The sequence below is a fragment of the Mobula birostris genome, chromosome 1 (genome assembly GCF_030028105.1).
Source record: "Mobula birostris isolate sMobBir1 chromosome 1, sMobBir1.hap1, whole genome shotgun sequence".
Taxonomy (NCBI): Eukaryota; Metazoa; Chordata; class Chondrichthyes; order Myliobatiformes; family Myliobatidae; genus Mobula; species Mobula birostris.
Genome location: NC_092370.1, coordinates 115,160,194 through 115,180,075, shown reverse-complemented (window position 1 = coordinate 115,180,075; position 19,882 = coordinate 115,160,194). Strand labels below are relative to the sequence as shown.

At 45.8% G+C, this 19,882-nt stretch overlaps 1 protein-coding gene across 5 annotated transcripts in view; it reads left to right on the top strand.

The window, feature by feature from the left end:
• dpy19l1l (dpy-19-like 1, like (H. sapiens)) overlaps window positions 1–19,882 on the top strand; it is a 137,191-nt gene that overhangs the window by 73,079 nt on the left and 44,230 nt on the right. For 4 of the 5 annotated variants that reach the window (XM_072260649.1, XM_072260622.1, XM_072260631.1 and 1 more), the window contains one exon: window positions 15,920–16,021. The exons of the other annotated variant lie outside the window; for it this stretch is intronic. In XM_072260649.1, coding sequence (XP_072116750.1) covers window positions 15,920–16,021 — 102 coding nt within the window. The remainder of the gene's footprint in view (window positions 1–15,919; window positions 16,022–19,882) is intronic. 5 annotated transcript variants of the gene reach the window in all.

Below are 19,882 nucleotides of genomic sequence, written 5' to 3'. Positions count from 1 at the left end.
GTCCCATTCCCATTCTGACATGTCTATCCACGGCCTCCTCTATGGAGGATATGGTATCCTCTATGGCAGGATACTTGGTAGTGTGGAGGAGCAGAGGAATCTGGGGGTACATGTCCACAGATCCCTGAAAGTTGCCACACAGGTGGATAGGGTAGTTAAGAAAGCTTATGGGGTGTTAGCCTTCATAAGTCGAGGGATAGAGTTTAAGAGTCGCGAGGTAATGACGCAGCTCTATAAAACTCTAGTTAGGCCGCACTTGGTGTACTGTGTTCAGTTCTGGTTGCCTCACTATAGGAAGGATGTGGAAGCATTGGAAAAGGTACAGAGGAGATTTACTAGGGTGCTCAAGCAACACACGTCAAAGTTGCTGGTGAACGCAGCAGGCCAGGCAGCATCTCTGGGAAGAGGTACAGTCGACGTTTCAGGCCGAGACCCTTCATCAGGACTAACTGAAGGAAGAGTTAGTAAGAAATTTGAAAGTGGGAGGGGGAGATCAAAAATGATAGGAGAAGACAGGAGGGGGAGGGATGGAGCCAAGAGCTGGACAGGTGATTGGCAAAAGGAATATGAGAGGATCATGGTACAGGAGGCCCAGGGAGAAGGAAAGGTGGGGGGGGGGAATCCAAAGGATGGGCAAGGGGTATAGTCAGAGGGAGAAAAAGGAGAGAGAGAGAAAGAATGTGTGTATATAAATAAATAACAGATGGGGTACGAGGGGGAGGTGGGGCATTACCAGAAGTTTGAGAAGTCAATGTTCATGCCATTATGAGGCTACCCAGATGGAATATAAGGTTTTTGTTCCTCCAACCTGAGTGTGGCTTCATCTTTACAGTAGAGGAGGCCGTGGATAGACATGTCAGAATGGGAATGGGATGTGGAATTAAAATGTGTGGCCACTGGGAGATCCTGCTTTCTCTGGCGGACAGAGCGTAGGTGTTCAGTCTGCGTCGGGTCTCGCCAATATATAGAAGGCCACATTGGGATCACCGGACGCAGTATATCACCCCAGCTGACTCACAGGTGAAGTGTCGCCTCACCTGGAAGGACTGTCTGGGGCCAAAATGGTGGTAAGGGAGGAAGTGTAAGGGTATGTGAGCACTTGTTTCGCTTACAAGGATAAGTGCCAGGAGGGAGATCAGTGGGGAGGGATGGGGGGGATGAATGGACAAGGGAGTCGCGTAGGGAGCGATTCCTGCGGAAAGCGGCGGGGGGGGGGGAGGGGAAGATGTGCTTAGTGGTGGGATCCCGTTGGAGGTGGTGGAAGTTACGGAGAGTAATATGTTGGACCCGGAGACTGGTGGGGTGGTAGGTGAGGACCAGGAGAACCCTATTCCTAGTGGGGTGGTGGGAGGATGGAGTGAGAGCAGTTGTGTGTGAAATGGGGGACACACATCAAAGTTGCTGGTGATCACAGCAGGCCAGGCAGCATCTCTAGGAAGAGGTACAGTCGACGTTTCAGTCCGAGACCCTTCGACAGGACTAACTAAAGGAAGAGTTAGTAAGAGACTTCCTCCCACTTTCAAATCTCTTACTAACTCTTCCTTCAGTTAGTCCTGTTGCCTGAAACGTCGACTGTACGTCCTCCTAGAGATGCTGCCTGGCCTGCTGCGTTCACCAGCAACTTGATGTGTGTTGCTTGAATTTCCAGCTTCTGCAGAATTCCTGTTGTTTGCGTGAAATGGGGGAGATGCGTTTGAGAGCAGAGTTGATGGTGGAGGAAGAGAAAAAAAGGAGGACATCTCCCTCGTCCTGGAATGAAAAGCCTCATCCCGAGAGCAGATGCGGTGGAGACGGAGGAATTGCGAGAAGGGGATGGCATTTTTGCAAGAGACAGGGTGAGAAGAGGAATAGTCCAGATAGCTGTGAGAGTCAGTAGGCTTATAGTAGACATCAGTGGATAAGCTGTCTCCAGAGAGAGAGACAGAAAGATCTAGAAAGGGGAGGGAGGTGTCGGAAATGGACCGGTGAAAGTTGGAGGCAAAGTTGGTAAAGTCAATGAGCTCAGCATGCATGCAGGAAGCGGCGCCAATGCAGTCGTTGATGTAGCGAAGGAAAAGTGGGGGACAGATACCAGAATAGGCACGGAACATAGATTGTTCCACAAAGCCAACAAAAAGACAGGTATAGCTAGGACCCATACGGGTGCCCATAGCTACACCTTTAGTTTGGAGGAAGTGGGAGGAGCCAAAGGAGAAATTATTAAGAGTAAGGACTAATTCCGCTAGACGGAGCAGAGTGGTGGTAGAGGGGAACTGATTAGGTCTGGAATCCAAAAAGAAGCGGAGAGCTTTGAGACCTTCCTGATGGGGGATGGAAGTATATAGGGACTGGGCATCCATGGTGAGAATAAAGCGGTGGGGGCCAGGGAACTTAAAATCATCGAAAAGTTTAAGAGCGTGAGAAGTGTCACAAACATAGGTAGGAAGGGATTGAACAAGGGGGGATAAAACCGTGTCGAGGTATGCAGAAACGAGTTCGGTGGGGCAGGAGCAAGCTGAGACAATAGGTCTGCCAGGACAGGCAGGTTTGTGGATCTTGGGTAGGAGGTAGAAACGGGAAGTGCGAGGTGTGTGAACTATAAGGTTGGTAGCAGTGGATGGGAGATCCCCTGAGCGGATAAAGTTGGTGTTGGTGTGGGAGACAATGGCCTAGTGCTCCTTAGTGGGGTCAAGATTGAGGGGTAAATAAGAGGAGGTATCCGCGAGTTGTCGCTGTGCCTCGGCAAGGTAGAGGTCAGTACGCCAGACTACAACAGCACCCCCCTTAACGGCGGGTTTAATAGTAAGGTTAGAATTAGTGTGGAGGGAGTGGAGAGCAGAGCGTTCCGAAGGAGTGAGGTTGGAATGGGGACAAGGTGCAGTGAAGTCGAGACGGTTGATGTCCCATCGGCAGTTAGCAATAAAGAGATCCAGAGCAGGCAGAAGACCAGAGCGGGGTGTCCATGAAGAAGAGGAGGGTGGAGGACGGGAGAAGGGGTCATCGGTGGGGGTGGAAGAGTCCTTGCCGAAGAAGTAGGCTCGGAGACGGAGACGGCGGAAGAAGAGTTCCGCATCACGGCAAACACGGAACTCGCTGAGGTGTGGGCGAAGGGGGACAAAGGTGAGGCCCTTACTGAGAACAGAGCGTTCTGCCTCCGACAGTTGAAGGTCAGAGGGGATGGTAAAGACCCAGCACGGATGAGAGCTGGGATCGGAGGGGGGAGGCTGGGGGTGTCAGTGGAGAGGGGAGGGTGACTTCAGACCAAGGGTGTAGCTATGGGAACTCGCATGGGCCCTAGCTATGCCTGTCTCTTTGTTGGTTATGTGGAACAGTCTATGCTCCAAACCTATTCTAGTACTGCTCCCCAACTTTTCCTTCGGTACATTGACGACTACATTGGTGCTGCTTCCTGCACCCATGCTGAGCTCGTCAATTTCATTGACTTTACTTCTAACTTCCACCTAGCCCTCAAATTCACTTGGTCTATCTCGGACACTTCTCTCCCCTTTCTCGATCTCTCGGTTTCCTTCTCTGGAGACAGACTGTCCACTGACATCTTCTACAAGCCCACTGACTCTCATAACTATCTCAACTGTACCTCTTCCCACCCCGCCACATGCAAAAATGCCATTCCCTATTCCCAGTTCCTCCGTCTCCGCCGCATCTGCTCCGAGGATGAGGTTTTCCGTTCCAGGACAGCTCAAATGTCCTCTTTCTTTAAGGATCGTGGTTTCACTTCTGCTGTCATTAATGATGCCCTCACCCGCATCTCCTCCATTTCCTGCACTTCGGCCCTCACCCCATCCTCCCGCCACCACAACAGGGACAGAGTTCCCCTTGTCCTCACCTACCACCCCACTGGCCTGCGGATCCAACACATTATCCTCCGCAACTTCCGCCACCTTCAACAGGACCCCACCACTAAGCACATCTTTCCCTCTCCACCTTCCGCAGGGATCAGTCCCTCCGCGACTCCCTGGTCCACTCGTCCCTCCCCACGGATCTCCCACCTGGCACTTAACCCTGTAAGCGCAAGTGCTACACCTGTCCCTACACCTCCTCTCTTGCCACCATTCAGGGCCTCAAACAGTACTTCCAAGTGAGGCAACACTTCACTTGTGAGTCTGTTGGGGTCATCTATTGCATCCAGTGCTCCCGGTGTGAAACCTGACGCAGATTGGGGGACCGCTTCGTCGAGCACCTCCGCTCCGTCTGCCAAAAGAGACAGGATCGCCCAGTAACCACCCACTTCAACTCTGCTTCCCACTCCCATTCAGATATGTCCATACATGGCCTCCTCTACTGCCATGATGAGGCCAAACTCAGGTTGGAGGAGCAACACCTCATATACCGTCTAGGTAGTCTCCAGCCCCTTGGTATGAACATAGAATTCTCCAACTTCTGGTAATTCCCTCCCCCCCCCCCATCCCTATGTCACTCTGCCTCCTCCCCCAGCTGCCTATCACCTCCCTCATGGTTCCACCTCCTTCTACTACCCATTGTGTTTTCCCCTATTCTTTCTTCACCTTTCCTGCCTATCACCTCCCTGCCTCCCTTCCCCCACCCCTTTATCTTTCCCCTTACTGGTTTTTCTCCTGGAACCTACCAGCCTTCTCCTTCCCACCCTCCCCCCACCTTCTTTATAGGGCCTCTGCCCCTTCCCCCTACAGTCCTGACGAAGGGTTCTGGCCCGAAACGTCGACAGATCTTTTCCACGGATGCTGCCGACCTGCTGAGCTCCTCCAGCGTGTTGTGAGTATTGCTTTGACCCCAGCATCTGCAGATTATTTTGTGTCTACGATTGTGGAAAAGTATTTCTACTTTATACAGGCTGTGTATTAATCATACCATTCCTGCTTTTACTATATGTTACTGTTATTTTAGGTTTTATGTGTTATTTGGCATGATTTGGTAGGTTATTTTTGGGCCTGCGAACGCTCACAAAACTTTCCCATATAAATAAATGGTAATTGCTTCTTCACTTTATGATATTTTGGCTTACGAACCGTTTCATAGGAACGCTCTACCTTCGAATGACGGGGAAAACCTGTATTCCAAATAAGGCCTCACCGGTGCCTTGTAAAGCCTCTACATTACAACCTTGCTTTTATAGTCTAGTCCTCTCAAAATGAATGCTAACATCACATTTACTTTCCTCACCATTGACTCGACCTGCAAATTAACCTTTATGGAATCCTGCACGATGACTCCCAAGTCCCTTTGCACTTTAGGTTTTTGTATTTTCTCTCCATTTAGAAAATATGCTGCAGATTTCTTCTACCAAAGTGCATGACCATACACTTCCTGACACTGTATTCCATCTGCCACTTCTTTGGTCCATTTTATCATGTGTCTCCAAGTTCCTCGAAACCATATTCTTAAAAATCGACTGCAACATCTTCCCAATTACTGAGGTCAGACTAACTGGCCTTTAATTTTCTTTCTTCTTCCTCTGACCCTTCTTGAAGAATGGAGTGACATTTGAAATTTTCCATTTCTTCGGATCCATGCCAGGATCAATTGATTCTTGAAAGATCATTGCTAATGCCTCCATAATCTCTTCAGCCACCTCTTCCAGAACTGTGGGGTGTGTACCATCTGTTCCAGGTGTCTTATCCGCCTTCAAACCGTACAGTTTCCCAAGAACCTTCTCCATAGTAATGGCAACTTCACACACTTCTGCCTCCTGACATACTGCAAGTGTCTCCACAGTGAAGATTAATGCAAGATATTTATTTAGTTTGTTCTCCATTTCCTCCCCCCCCGACATTACTCTCGCCTCTTTTTACATTTTATGTATCAAAGAAACTTTTGGTATCCTGTTTAATACTATTGGCTAGCTTGCCTTTGTATTCTATCTTTTCCTTCTTTATGACAGTAAAGCCACACTTAGTGAAGACCTGTATCACATGAGGTTGCATCAATATCCAATATTTTTCCTCATCATTCACTACACTGTTACACCTCTTTATTTTTAAAAAAATCTTCCCTTGGGGATGAAGCTACTGAACTAAAGGGAACCTGTTCAGCCTATGACAACTATATGTCAGAATCAAGGCCACCCTGGCCTGAGTAATGGAGCTAATGATGTATATAGTATACAAGCTCCATGGCAGCCTCAACTTGTTCAATGAAGCATATGAGAGGATGAAGCACACACCCACCATCTCTCAGGTCAACTTGGTCCTGCACCACGCTGCCCTCCAAATCAAAGATTTGCAATGAGACCTGTAGTATATGGGCCACCGCTTGGTGCAGAAAGACATTGATGTAAAATTCATCAACCCCTTCCATGTCTTAGTTGATTTTAGTAAAAAGAACTTGAAGATATGCACAAAACTCATGGTTCAGTTGGTGGTTGTGATCCCTGCCATCATAGTTGCTTTGCAGCTTAAACACTCTGCAGCAGGAACCTCGAAGCACTGGAAAATTGTGAACCAATGTCAGCATCCTCTCTCAAAAGAGTACACACAATATTGAAGCCCCAGTTGGGTCCATTGGACAGGCCACATCATTCATATACCTGACATGGGACTCGCAAGGCACACACTTAGTTCTGAGTTCTGTTAAAGGAGGATGTTTCAGGAGAACACAAGGGATTAAAGGATGTGCTCAAAACCTCAGTAAAGAAGTGCAACTCGCTACTGACTTGGAAACCTCTGTTCTATAGCTGCTCAAGATGGAGAAAGCGTATTTGGGATGAGAGTGTAAACCTTGAGTTCGTGTGTTGGGGATACACACAAGTGCAGTGTAAGGCGGCAGTAGAAATTCATCCACTCCCCTCTGGAAGAGTCACTGGTACCAAAATTGGCCTCAGTAGCTAACCACTTACAAGTGGAAGGAAATCATCTTTGATACCGAGGAGCTGGTGCAACCTGCTTCTGATGTCCTTCATCAGTTACTTATTTAGACTAATCTTGTCTCTTAAATTGATTCCTTTGTAAATCTAGGAGTCAGGCAGATTATTAAAATAGCTGTTTTGTGAAGAATAAATTATAGGGAAAGTACCCACCTTATCAAGAATCCCAGGAACTCTAGGTGTTGAAAAGGGAATCGAAGATTTTTTCACTTTCTCTTGCATTGGCCAACTTCACAGAAGGCCAGCGACCGAACTAAATGCAGATGAACCCTGCTGATCATAAGAGTATTGTTAATCTTCCAATCAGGACTGAGATTGCAAACAACCATTACGATGACTTGAATCCATCAGTATAAACTGAAGACATGAGAGACTGGAGATGGTGGAATGTGGAGCAAAAAATAAACAGCTTAAGGATCTCAACCCAAAACATCAGTTATCTGTTTCCCTCCACAGATGCTGCCTAACCTGCTGAGTTCCTTTACCAGATTGTATTTTGCTTCAAACATTTTAGCGCTTCAGGAGTGCTTCACTGTTATGAAGCTTCTGCGCTTGTGAATATTAGTTTTGTAAGCAAAACTTTCAGAGAGTGATCTTCTGCAAGTGTTCTTTCTGGAAACCCATATCTTTCAAGACAGCTTTATATGTGGAAAAATTAAACTGAACTGATCATTGTTCTAAAACTGTCATCACTTTTTCTATTTGTGGCATGATGCTTGGTAGTTTGGGCAGATGTATAGTAATGCCCTGTTAAATTTTAGAAGGCACTTTACCTTGTTGCCAAAATGAAAATGCATTCAGACTTTCTCTGTTGGTCAGACCTGTACCAGAGCAGCATTGGTGCTGCAGTCAGTCTGCCATGTGTCAATGCCTTCTCAGTAACTGATGCACAATGAGGAGCAGTGTGATGGGTGCAGCAGGTGGGCCCTTCCTAAAAGTGTATGTAGGTCAACCTCAGCAAAGAATCCTGCCTTCTCTCTGATGCAGTGTTGTATGTGAGTACTCACTGCCCATCTTAGCTAACTGGCAACAATTCTTTACACAAGGGTTGCATAAAGTTGCTGATTAGGGTGATAATGTCACCAATTGGAGGAATGGTTTCAAAGATGTTCTGCCTGTGAAATGAACCAACCAGGAATAAAGAAAGCTGTTGATAGATGCCTCACCAACCCAGGTTTGGCTTTCTTGACCTCTTGAAGATAAACAAGCTCCTCACTATACCTCCCATTCCCACCTCATGTTACCTGATGAATTATCTAGATTTAAGATAGTGCAAGGAGTATTGTAGGTAAGGCAGATGAGTTTAGGGTATGGATTGGCATGTGGGATTACGACATTATTGCTATTAGTGAGATCTGGTTGCAGGAGGGGCAGGACTGGCAGCTTAATGTTTCAGGGTTCCGTTGTTTCAGATGTGATAGAGAGGGAGGGATGAAAGGGGGAGGAGTGGCATTACTAGTCAGGCAAAATATCACAGCTGTGCGTAGACAAGACAGCCCGGAGGGCTTGTCTACAGAGGCCATGTGGGTGGAGCTGAGGAACGGAAAAGGTGTGATCACACTAATAGGGTTGTGTTATAGACCGCCCAATAGTCAGAGGGAATTGGAGGAGCAAATCTGTAGAGAGATAGCAGACGGATGTAAGAAACAGAAAGTTGTAATAGTAGGGAATTTTAACTTTCCACATATTGACTGGGTGAAGGGGCTAGATGGCTTGGAGTTTGTCAAATGTGTTCAGGAAAGTTTTCTAAATCAATATATAGAGGTGCCTACAAGAGAGGATGCAATACTTGATCTCCTATTAGGGAACCAGACAGAAATATGTGTAGGCAAACTTTCTGGGTCCAGTGACCATAATGTCATTAGTTTCAAGTTAATTATGGATAAGGATAGGCCTGGTCCTTGAATTGAGGTTCTAAATTAGAGAAGGGCCAGTTTTGTGGAAATGAGAAAAGATCTAGGAATAGTGGATTGGGATAAGTTGTTTTCTGGCAAGGATGTGTTCAGTAAGTGGAAGGGCTACAAAGGCGAAATTTTGAGAGTGCAGAGTTTGCATGTTCCTGCCAGGATTAAAGGTAAAGTTAACAGGCATAGGGAACCTTGGTTTTCAAGGAATATTGGCAATCTGGTTAAGAAAAAGAGAGAAGTGTATATTGGCAACAAGGAACAAATGAGGTACTTGAAGAGTATAGAAAATGTAAGAAAATACTAAAGAAGGAAATAAGGAAGGCAAAAAGAAGACATGAGGTTGCTTTGGCGAATAATGTGAAGGTAAACCCGAAGGGTTTCTACAAATATATTAAGAGTGAAAGGATAGTAAGGGACAAAATTGGTCCCCTAGAAGATCAGAGTGGTCGTCTATGTGTGGAGCCTCACTAGATGAGGGAGATCTTAAACAGCTTTTTTGCATCAGTATTTACTCAGGAAACTGGCATAGAGTATATGGGAGGAAGGGAAACAAGCAATAGTGTCATGGAACATATAGAGATTGAAGAGGAGGAGGTGCTTGCTGCCTTACAGCGAATAAAGATAGATAAATCCCCCGGGCCTGACATGATATTTCCTTGGACCTTGAGGGAGACTAGTGTAGAGATTGCAGGGGCCCTGGCAGAAATATTGAAAATGTCCTTAGCCGCTGTAAAAGTAAACCAGGTAATTACAGGCTGGTGAGCCTGACATCAGTAGTAGGTAAATTATTGGAAGGTGTTCTGAGAGATGGATATACAAGTATTTGGACAGCCAAGGGCTGATTAAGGATAGTTAGCATGGCTTTGTGCGTGGTAGATCATGTTTAATGAATCTTGTAGAGTTTTTCGAGGAGACTACCAAGAAAGTAGATGAAGGAAAGGCTGTGGATGTCCTCTACATGGACTTTGACAAGGTTCCACATGGGAGGTTAGTTCAGAAGGTTCAGACACTAGGTATCCATGGAGAGGTTGTAAACTGGATTCGAAATTGGCTTTGTGGGAGAAGACAAAGAGTGGTATGGATGATTGCTTCTCAGACTGGAGGCCTGTGACTGGTGGTGTGCCTTAGGGATCTATGCTGGGACCATTGTTGTTTGTTGTCTATATCAATGATCTAGATGATAATGTGGTAAATTGGATCAGCAAGTTTGCTGATGACACTAAGATTGGAGGCGTTGTGGACAGCAAGGAAGGCTTTCAAAGCTTGGCTTGCAGAGGGATCTGGACCAACTGGAAAAATGGCAGATGGAATTTAATGCAGACAAGTGTGAGGTGTTGCATTTTGGAAGAACAAATCAAGGTAGGACGTACACAGTAAATGGTAGGGCACTGAGGAGTATGGAGGAACAAAGGGATCTGGGAGTTCAGATACATAATCCCCTGAAAGTGGCATCACAGGTAGACAGGGTTGTAAAGAAGGCTTTTGGCATCCTGGCATTCATAAATCAAAGTATTGAGTATAGGAGTTGGGATGTTATGGTGAGGTTGTATAAGACATTGGTGAGGCCAGATTTGGAGTATTGTGTGCAGTTCTGGTCACCTAACTATAGGAAGGATATCAGTAAGTTTGAAAGAGTGCAGAGAAGATTTACTAGGATGTTGCCGGGTCTTCAGGAGGTGAGTTACAGGGAAAGATTGAACAGGTTAAGACTTTATTCCTTGGAGTGTAGAAGAATGAGGGGGGGTTTGATACAGGTTTACAAAATTATGAGGGGTATAGACAGAGTAAATGCAAGTAGGCTCTTTCCACTTAGATTAGGAGAGATAAATACGAGAGGACATGGCTTTAGGGTGAAAGGGGAAAGGTTTAGGGGGAACTTCTTCACTCAGAGTGGTGAGAGTGTGAAACGAGCGGCCATCTGATGTGGTAAATGCGGGCTCACTCTTAAGTTTTAAGAATAAATTGGATAGATACATGGATGGGAGAGGACTGGAGGGTTGTGGACTGGGTGTGGGTCAATGGGACTAGCAGAATAATGTTTCAGCACAGACTAGAAGGGCCAAATGGCCTGTTTTCTGTGCTGTAGTGTTTTATGATTCTGTGGTTCTAGCACAAGAACCAACAGTACAAACAAACCAAAGCTTTTGAAAACCATGAAATGCATGAAAACAAAGTTGTTTGCAACAAATTACTACATGGTTTTATGAAAGAAAGTGGCAATCATGTGCTGTTTGCTCTGGAAACACTGATTTAGTGAAACAAAATACTGATTTATGATTTGCAGGTCTGACTAAAAGACATTAAGAGTCAGGAGCAGAATTAGGCCATTCAGCTCTTTGAATGTGCTCTGCCATTCCATCATGGCTGATTTATTATCCCTCAACCCCATTCTCCTGCCTTCTCCCTGTAACCTTTGGTGCCCTCAATCAAGCTCCATTTTAAATATACCCAAGCAACACACACAAAATGCTGGAAGAACTCAGTAGTCCAGGCAGCGTCTATGGAAAAAAGTACAATCGATGTTTTGGGCTGAAACCCTTTGGCAGGACTGGAGAAAAAAAGCCGAGGAGTAGATTTAAAAGGTGGGTGGAGGGGAGAGAAAAACACCAGGTGATAGGTGAAGTCTGGAGAGGGAGGGATGAAGTAAAGAGCTGGGAAGTTTTTTGGTGAAAGAGACAGAAGGCCATGGAAGAAAGAAAAAGGGGAGAGGAGCACCAGAGGGAGGTGATGGGCGGGCAAGGAGATAAGGTATGTGAGGGAAAGGGGATGGGAAATGGTGAAAGATCGGGGGGGGGGGGGCATTACCAGAAGTTTGAGAAATTGATGTTATGCCATCAGGTTGGAGGCTATCCAAATGGAATATAAGGTATTGTTCCTCCAGCTTAAGTGTGGCCTCATCACAACAGTGGAGGAGGGCATGGATGGATATATGGGAATGGGAGGTGGAATAAAGATGTGGGGCCACTGGGAGATTCCGCTTGTTCTGGCGGACGGAGCATTGATGCGAAGCGGTCTCCCAGCCGACTGACAGGTGGTGTTGCCTCACCCAGAAGGACTGTTTATGCCCCTGAGTGGTAGTGAGGGAGGAGGTGTAGGGTCAGAGGTAGCACTTGTTCTACTTGCAAGGGTAAGTGCCAGGAGGGAGATCAGTGGGGAGGGATGAATGGATGAGGGAGTCGTGTAAGGGGCAATCCCTGTAGAAAGCAAAAAGTCAAAAAGTAAGGGAGTGGGAAAGATGTGCTCGGTGGTGGGATCCCGATGGATGTGGCAGAAGTTTTGGAGAATTATGTGCTGAGGCCGGTGGGGTGGTAGGTGAGGTCAAGAGGAACCCTATCCCTGGTAGGGTGGTGGGAGGATGGGGTAAGAGCAGACGTATGTACATACCCCATTTCCAGAAAAGTTGGGATATTTTCCAAAATGCAATAAAAACAAAAATCTGTGATATGTTAATTCACATGAACCTTTATTTAACTGACAAAAGTACAAAGAAAAGATTTTCAATAGTTTACTGACTACAACTTAATTGTATTTTGTAAACATACACACATTTAGAATTTGATGGCTGCAACACACTCAACAAAAGTTGGGACAGAGTTAAAATAAGATAGAAAAGTACACAGAATATTCAAGTAACACCGGTTTGAAAGACTCCACATTAAGCAGGCTAGTTGGTAGCAGGTGAGATGTCATGACTGGGTATAAAAGTAGCGTCCATCAAAGGCTCAGTCTTTGCAAGCAAGGATGGGTCGTAGCTCACCCCTTTGTGCCCAAATTCATGAGAGAATTGTTAGTCAGTTCAAAAGGAACACTTCTCAACGCAAGATTGCAGAGAATTTAGGTCTTTCAATATCTACAGTACATAATATTGTGAAAAGATTCAGAGAATTCAGAGACATCTCAGTGCGTAAAGGGCAAGGTGGGAAACAACTGTTGAATGCGCGTGATCTTCGAGCACTCAGGCGGCACTGCCTAAGAAACCGTCATGCTACTGTGACAATTATAGCCACCTGGGCTCAGGAGTACTTCGGAAAACCATTGTCACTCAACACAGTCCGTCGTTGCATCCAGAAATGCAGCTTGAAACTGTATTACGCAAGGAGGAAGCTATACATCAACTCTATGCAGAAATGCTGGCGAGTTCTCTGGGCCCGAGCTCATCTCAGATGGACTGAAAGACTGTGGAACCGTGTGCTGTGGTCAGATGAGTCCACATTTCAGCTAGTTTTCGGAAAAAACGGGCGTCGAGTTCTCCGTGCCAAAGATGAAAGCGACCATCCAGATTGTTATCAGCAAAAGGTGCAAAAGCCAGCATCTGTGATGGTATGGGGGTGCATCAGTGCCCATGGCATGGGTGAGTTGCATGTATGTGAAGGTACCATTGACTCTGAGGTGTATATTAGGATTTTAGAGAGATATATGTTGCCATCAAGGTGACGTCTCTTCCCGGGACGTCCATGCTTATTTCAGCAGGACAATGCCAGACCACATTCTGCACAGGCTACAACAGCGTGGCTTTGTAGACACAGAGTGCGTGTGCTTGACTGGCCTGCTGCCAGTCCAGATCTATCTCCTATTGAAAATGTATGGCACATCATGAAGAGGTGAATCATACAACAGAGCCCACGGACCGTTGAGCAGCTGAAATCTTATATCAAGCAAGAATGCACAAAATTTCCAATTGCAAATCTACTACAATTAGTATCCTCAGTTCCAAAATGATTAAAAAGTGTTATTAAAAGGAAAGGTGATGAAACACAATGGTAAACATGCCTCTGTCCCAACTTTTGTTGAGTGTGTTGCAGCCATCAAATTCTAAATTTGTGTATGTTTGCAAAATACAATTAAGTTGGTCAGTAAAACTATTGAAAATCTTCTCTTTGTACTTTTGTCAGTTAGATAAAGTTTCACATGAATTAACATATCACAGATTTTTGTTTTTATTGCATTTTGGAAAATATCCCAAATTTTCTGGAAATGGGGTTTGTAAAATGGAAGAGATGGTGGAGGAAGGGAAGCCCCCTTCTTTGAAACAGAAGAACATCTCCTTCATTCTAGAATGAAGAGCCTCATCTTGAGAGTAGATGTGGCAGAGACGGAGGAATTGAGAGAATGAGATGGCGTTTTTACAAGTAGCAGGGTAGGACGAGGTATCGTCCAGGTAGCTGTGAGAGTCCGTGGGTTTGTAATACACGTTGGTGGATAAGCTGTCTCCGGAGATAGAGACTGTGAGATCGTGAAAGGAGAGGTGTTGAAAATGGACCAGGTGAATTTGAAGGCAGGATGGAAGTTGGAGGCAAAGTGGATGAAGTCGATGAGTTCAGCACGGGTGCAGGAAGCAGCACCAATGCAGTCGTCGATGTAGCGTAGGAAAAGTGCGGGACAGTCACCAGTGTAGGCTTGGAACATAGACTGTCCACGTAGCCGACAAACAGGCAGGCATAGCTGGGACCCATGTGAGTGCCCGTGGCTACACCTTTTGTTTGAATGAAGTGGTAGGAGCCAAAGGAGAAATTACTTAGAGTGAGGGTAAGTTCTGCTCAGCAAAGGAGAGTGGTGGTGGAGGGGAACTGGTTAGGTTTGGTGTCCAGAAAAAAACGGAGAGCTTTGAGGCCTTCCTGGTGGTGTATAGAGACTGGACATCCACAGTGAGAATAAGATGACGGAGGGCCAAGGAACCTGAAATCCTTGCAAAGATCGAAAGTGTGTGAGGTGTCATGGACGTAGGTAGGAAGAATCTAAACTAGGGGGGATAGAACAGAGTTGAGGTATGCCCCCACCCTTTAAATCTATTCCTCAGCTTTTTTTCTCCAGTCCTGCTGAAGGGTTTGGCCCAAAATGTTGACTGTACTTTTTTTCCATAAACGCTACCTGGCCTTCTGAGTTCCTCCAGCATTTTGTGCATGTTGTTCGGATTTCCAGCATCTGCAGTTTTCTCTTGTTTTAAATATACCCAACGGCTTGGCCTCCACCGCCGTCTGTTGCAATGGATTCCACAGATTCATAGTCCTCTGGCTGAAGAAGTTCCTCCTCACCTCTGTTCTAAATGAACGTCCTTCTATTCTGAGGTTGTACGCTCTGGTCCAACACTATAGGAAACATCTTCTCCACACCCACTCTCTCTATCAATATTCAATAGGTTTCAATGAGTCCCCCTCCCCCATTCTTCTAAACTCCTGTGAGTACAGGCCCGGAGCCATCAAATGCTCCTCATATTTTAACCCTTCCATTCCTGGAATTATTTGTGAACCTCCTCTGCACCCTCCAATGCCAGCACATCTTTTCTTTGATAAGGGCCTCTAAAACTGCTCACAATACCCTCATATGCAGATTTGTTTTATATCACATCACAGCCAAAGGGAGCCACTGGTGCCAGATCACTGTGTAAAATACACCACACCTGAGTGTTCCTAGCCTGTCTCCCATCTTCCTATCTCTCCATCTCCCTGTTGCACCACCTCTTCTGCCAGAGTTCTTTGTGCTTTCGTCCTATTCTTGTACTCACACCAAAATGAGAATCAGTCCAGCACTGAGTTGATGAATGGTGACTTTTGTTTCCTTGTAACTCTGAAAGTCAAAGCTCTTGTCTTGTCTATACTACACCAACCACTGCCGCAGGGCTATAAACGTGCAGGAGCAATGTGTGGTTAAGTGCCTTGCTCAAGGACACAACGCGCTACCTCGGCTGAGGCTCGAACTCGCGACCTTCAGATCACTAGTCCAATGCCTTAACCACTCGGCCACGCGCCAAGCTCACAATCTGAACTGTTAAATAGCAGCTGAAAGCAAATTCAGTGTACCTATCAGATTGAATATTTGATAAATTGTAATAGGAAATAAATTTTCCGGCTCTGGGGAAAACAGAGGAGTTGGACCAAGTAGAAGTTTCTTTGAAAGAGCCAGCCCAGGTGTTATGGACCAAATGGCTTCTGATTTTATGATTAACCAGATGGTGTTGCATGAAAAGTACAGGGCAGTTAACAAACAACAAAAGGATCTCCCTGAACTTCCAAGTGCTTTGGAGAATGTGGAAGCTATTACAAAATTAATATTGTTGCTATTCCAGACAGCTAATTTTGCTAAATTATAAAGTGTTTAAGTTATTAGTACATTTGATTCAAATAAAACAAATTTGACCTCAAAGTAGAAGTATCTACAAACGTACATTGTCTTTTAGGTGAATAGGATAGGATGTCAAATCTCATCATCCATCACGCAAGGCGTTTATTATATTCACAACCTAAGATTGCCTGACCGATTCTGCAAAACTCGAATAGAGGTACACTCACCAGGTTCTATTTCTGTGACATATAGGTTGGGACAAGGGCATCAGAATCTGATGTATAGGGGTAAGAACATTTATTTTTCTGTGATTACTTCTTGGACTTTTCTATAGTCTAATTAAATGAGTAGTGAGCCATGCCAATAATACTCGTGTATCTGGTTATGTCATTGGAAATGTATCTTCAGGAAGAGTTAAATTTGCAAATTATCATCATCACAGATTTCATGATTTCAAGCTTTTATATGAATTTACTGCTTCAGTATTGAAGTACATATTTTGTGCAGTGCACTCTGAAGATGCATCAGCAGTGATTTGTCTCTCAGAAAGAGTAGATACAAAGACTTAAGCAACCTCTGTAGGAGCAAGTGAAAGGCCATTCCATTATCTGCTTCTTGCTGCATTTCCACACTTAGAGTATTGTGTTCAATCCTGGTTGCCTCATTATTAGATTAGATTAGATTCAACTTTATTGTCATTGTGCCGAGTACAGATACAGAGCCAATGAAATGCAGTTAGCATCTAACCAGAAATGCAAAGAATTGTGTTATTTACAAAATAACTGCGAATAAAAAGTAAGTGCTACAGCACACAAATATAAAAGTACTGAGACAGTACAATATGGATGCAATACTGCTTAGCGCTGTGATGTGAGGTTCAGCAGAGTCACAGCCTCAGAGAAGGAGCTCTTCCTGTGCTTGCTGGTGCGGGAGCGGAGGCTTCTGTAGTGCCTACCGGATGGCAGGAGAGTAAAAAGTCCATGGTTAGAGTGAGATGCATCCTTGATAATGCTTTTTGCCCTGCCCAGGCAGCATTTATGGTAGATGTTCTCAATGGTGGGCAATTGGGTGCCGATAATCCACTGGGGTTGCTTTGCAGTCCGATACGGGACAATTGCCATACCACACTGAGATGCAGTTGGTGAGTACGCTCTCAATGGTACAGCGGTAAAAGTCCGACAGTATCCTAGGACAGAGGTGAGCTTTCTTGATGCTCTGCAGGAAATAAAGGTGCTTTTTTGATCAGGATGGAGGAGTTCAGGGACCAGGTGAGATCGTCGGAAATGTGGACACCAAGGAATTTGAAGCTTGATACACGCTCCACTACAGCTCCATTGATGTAGATGGGGACGTGAGTATGGCTCCTAGCATGCCTGAAGTCCACAATGATCTCTTTGGTCTTCTGGGTGTTAAGGGCCAGGTTGTTGTCGGCACACCACGCGGCCAGGAGCTGGACCTCATCCCTGTAGGCTGTCTCGTCATCCCCTCTGATCAGGCTAACCACTGTGGTGTCGTCTGTGAACTTGTACAGGAATGCAGTCATAGGTGAAAAGAGAGTACAGAAGAGGGTTCAGCACACAGCCTTGAGGCACGCCAGTGTTCAGGGTGAGAATGGAGGAGGAGGGGTTGTCTAACAACTGATTGGGGTCTATTAGTCAGAAAGTCCAAGGTCCAATTGCAGAGGGATGAGCTGATACCAAGCTGGCGAAGTTTGGCGATCAGCTTGGAGGGGATCACAGTATTGAATGCCGAACTAAAGTCAATGAACAGCTTTCTGACGTAAGAGTTGAAGCTGTCCAGGTGGGTCAGGGCAGAGTGAAGTGCCGTGGAGATGGTGTCCTCTGTTGACCTGTTGGTGCAATAGGCAAATTGATGGGGGTCCGGGGTAGTGGGCAGACAGGATTTCAGATGTGATAGAACCAGTCTCTCAAAGCACTTTGCAATGATGGGGGTGAGTGCAACTGGGCGGAAGTCATTCAGGCCCATGGCAGTGGAATGCTTCGGCACTGGCGCGATGGTGACAATCTTGAAGCTTGTGGGGACAACTGCCTGGGCCAGGGACAGATTGAAAATGTCCGTGAAGACCCTGGCCAACTGCTCTGCACAGACTCTGAGCACACGGCCAGGAATTCCATCCGGACCAGCTGCCTTCCGTACATTCACCCCGCTCAGGGTGGCACAAACATCGGAGGTGGAAAGTGAGAGAGGCAGTTCATCAGGTGGGAGATCCGCTTTGAGGGTGACCTTGTTCTCTCGGTCAAAGCGAGCGTAGAAGTAATTGAGCTCATCAGGGAGGGAAGCAGAACTGGAAGGGGGAGCAGTACTAGTGGTTTGAAGTCTGTAATGACCTGTATGCCATGCCACATGTGCTGGGGGTCCGAGGAGTTGAAATGCTCCTCGATTCTCTGTTTGTATATGTGTTTAGCCTGAGAGATTCTCCTCCTCAGGTTGGCCCTGACTGAGCTGTAAGCCTCCTCGTCTCCAGATCCGAAAGCTGAATCTCTGGCTTTGAGCAGGAGGTGAACTTCTCGTTCATCCATGATTTCTGATTGGAGAAAACTTCTATTTGCTTTTGTGATGTCACTCTATCTACACACTTGTTGATGTGCTCAAGGACAGAGTTGGTATGTAAGTCAATGTTAATCTGAGAGTCTGTGGTGGCATGGGCAGCAAACGCGCTCCAGTCTGTGCGCTGGAGTTGGTGCTGAAGAGCAGAGTCAGCACCCTCCAGCCGGATCTTAATAGTCTTCATTGTGGGTTTCACACGTTTAATGACCGGGCTGTACTTGGGAAGCAGAAACAATGAAAGATGGTCGGACTGTCCCAGGTGGGGGAGGGTAGTGGCTTTGTAAGCGTCAGCCACATTTGTGTAGACATGATCTAAGGTTTTATTTCCCCTTGTGGTGCGTGATACATTTTGGTAAAATCTTGGAAGCATGGTACGTAGGTTACAATGATTGAAGTCCCCAGCGACAATAAAGGCTCGGTCTGGGTACAATGTCTGCAGCTCGCTAATAGCGGCACTGAGGTCTTTCATGACTACTTTAGCATTAGCGTCCGGTGGTACATAAACTGTGACAGCAATGATGCATGTAAGCTCTCGTGGTTGATAAAAAGGTCTGCACTTAATAATCAGGTATTCCAGATCAGCAGAGCATAATTGTCAGTAATGGTAGAGTTAGTACACCATGATCGATTCACATAGATGCATAAACCGCCTCCCCTACTTTTACCTGTCGCTGTTGCAGCTCTGTAGGAAGGAAGTGGGAAGTTCAGAGAGGGTGGAGGAGATTTACTAGGATGCTGCCTGGAGTAAAGAGCGTGTCTTCTGAGGAAAGGTTGTGCGAGCTGGGGTTTTTATCTTGAGCGGAGAATTGATAGAGGTCTATAAGATGATAAGAGGCTTCGATAGAGTGGACTCCATTTTTTTTTTAACCAAGGTGGAAATGGCTAATACTAAAGGGCATAATTTTCAGGTGATTGGGGAAAAGTATAGGGGGAGGAGGAATGGCAGAAGTACTTCTTTTTGGCTGAGAGTGGTGGGTGCGTGGAATGCTCTGCCGGGGTGGTGGTAGAGGCCAATACATTAGGGACTTTTTAAGAGACGTTTAGATAGGCACTTGGGCTATGTGGGAGGGAAGGGTTAGGTTGTTCTTGGAATAAGTTAAAAGGTCAATGCAGTGTAGTGAGACGATGGGCCTGTACTGTGCTGTGGTGTTTTATGTTCTGTATGTGCACTCCTCACTCTACTATCTGTTATACCTCTCATCAAACCAGAGATTAACTATAGTTCAGTGAGGAGTGCCAAGAGCTTGCTGGGAGCAACTCTAAGCACACTCCCATGCTGAGCTGCCAGCCTAGTTTAGCTGCACCTCAGATCAACGTGTGCTAAATAACAAAAATAACATGCTACAAACAGCTAAGTGGTCAAATCAAAGCTTTTCAGTTCTGTCATATAAATTCATTTATTCGCAGTATGTTGGTGTATAACTAAACAAGTAACCATTTGAAAATTTAGTTAGGCCACACTTGGTAGTATTATGGGCCATTTGGCTCATTGAACTGCTCTGCCATTCCA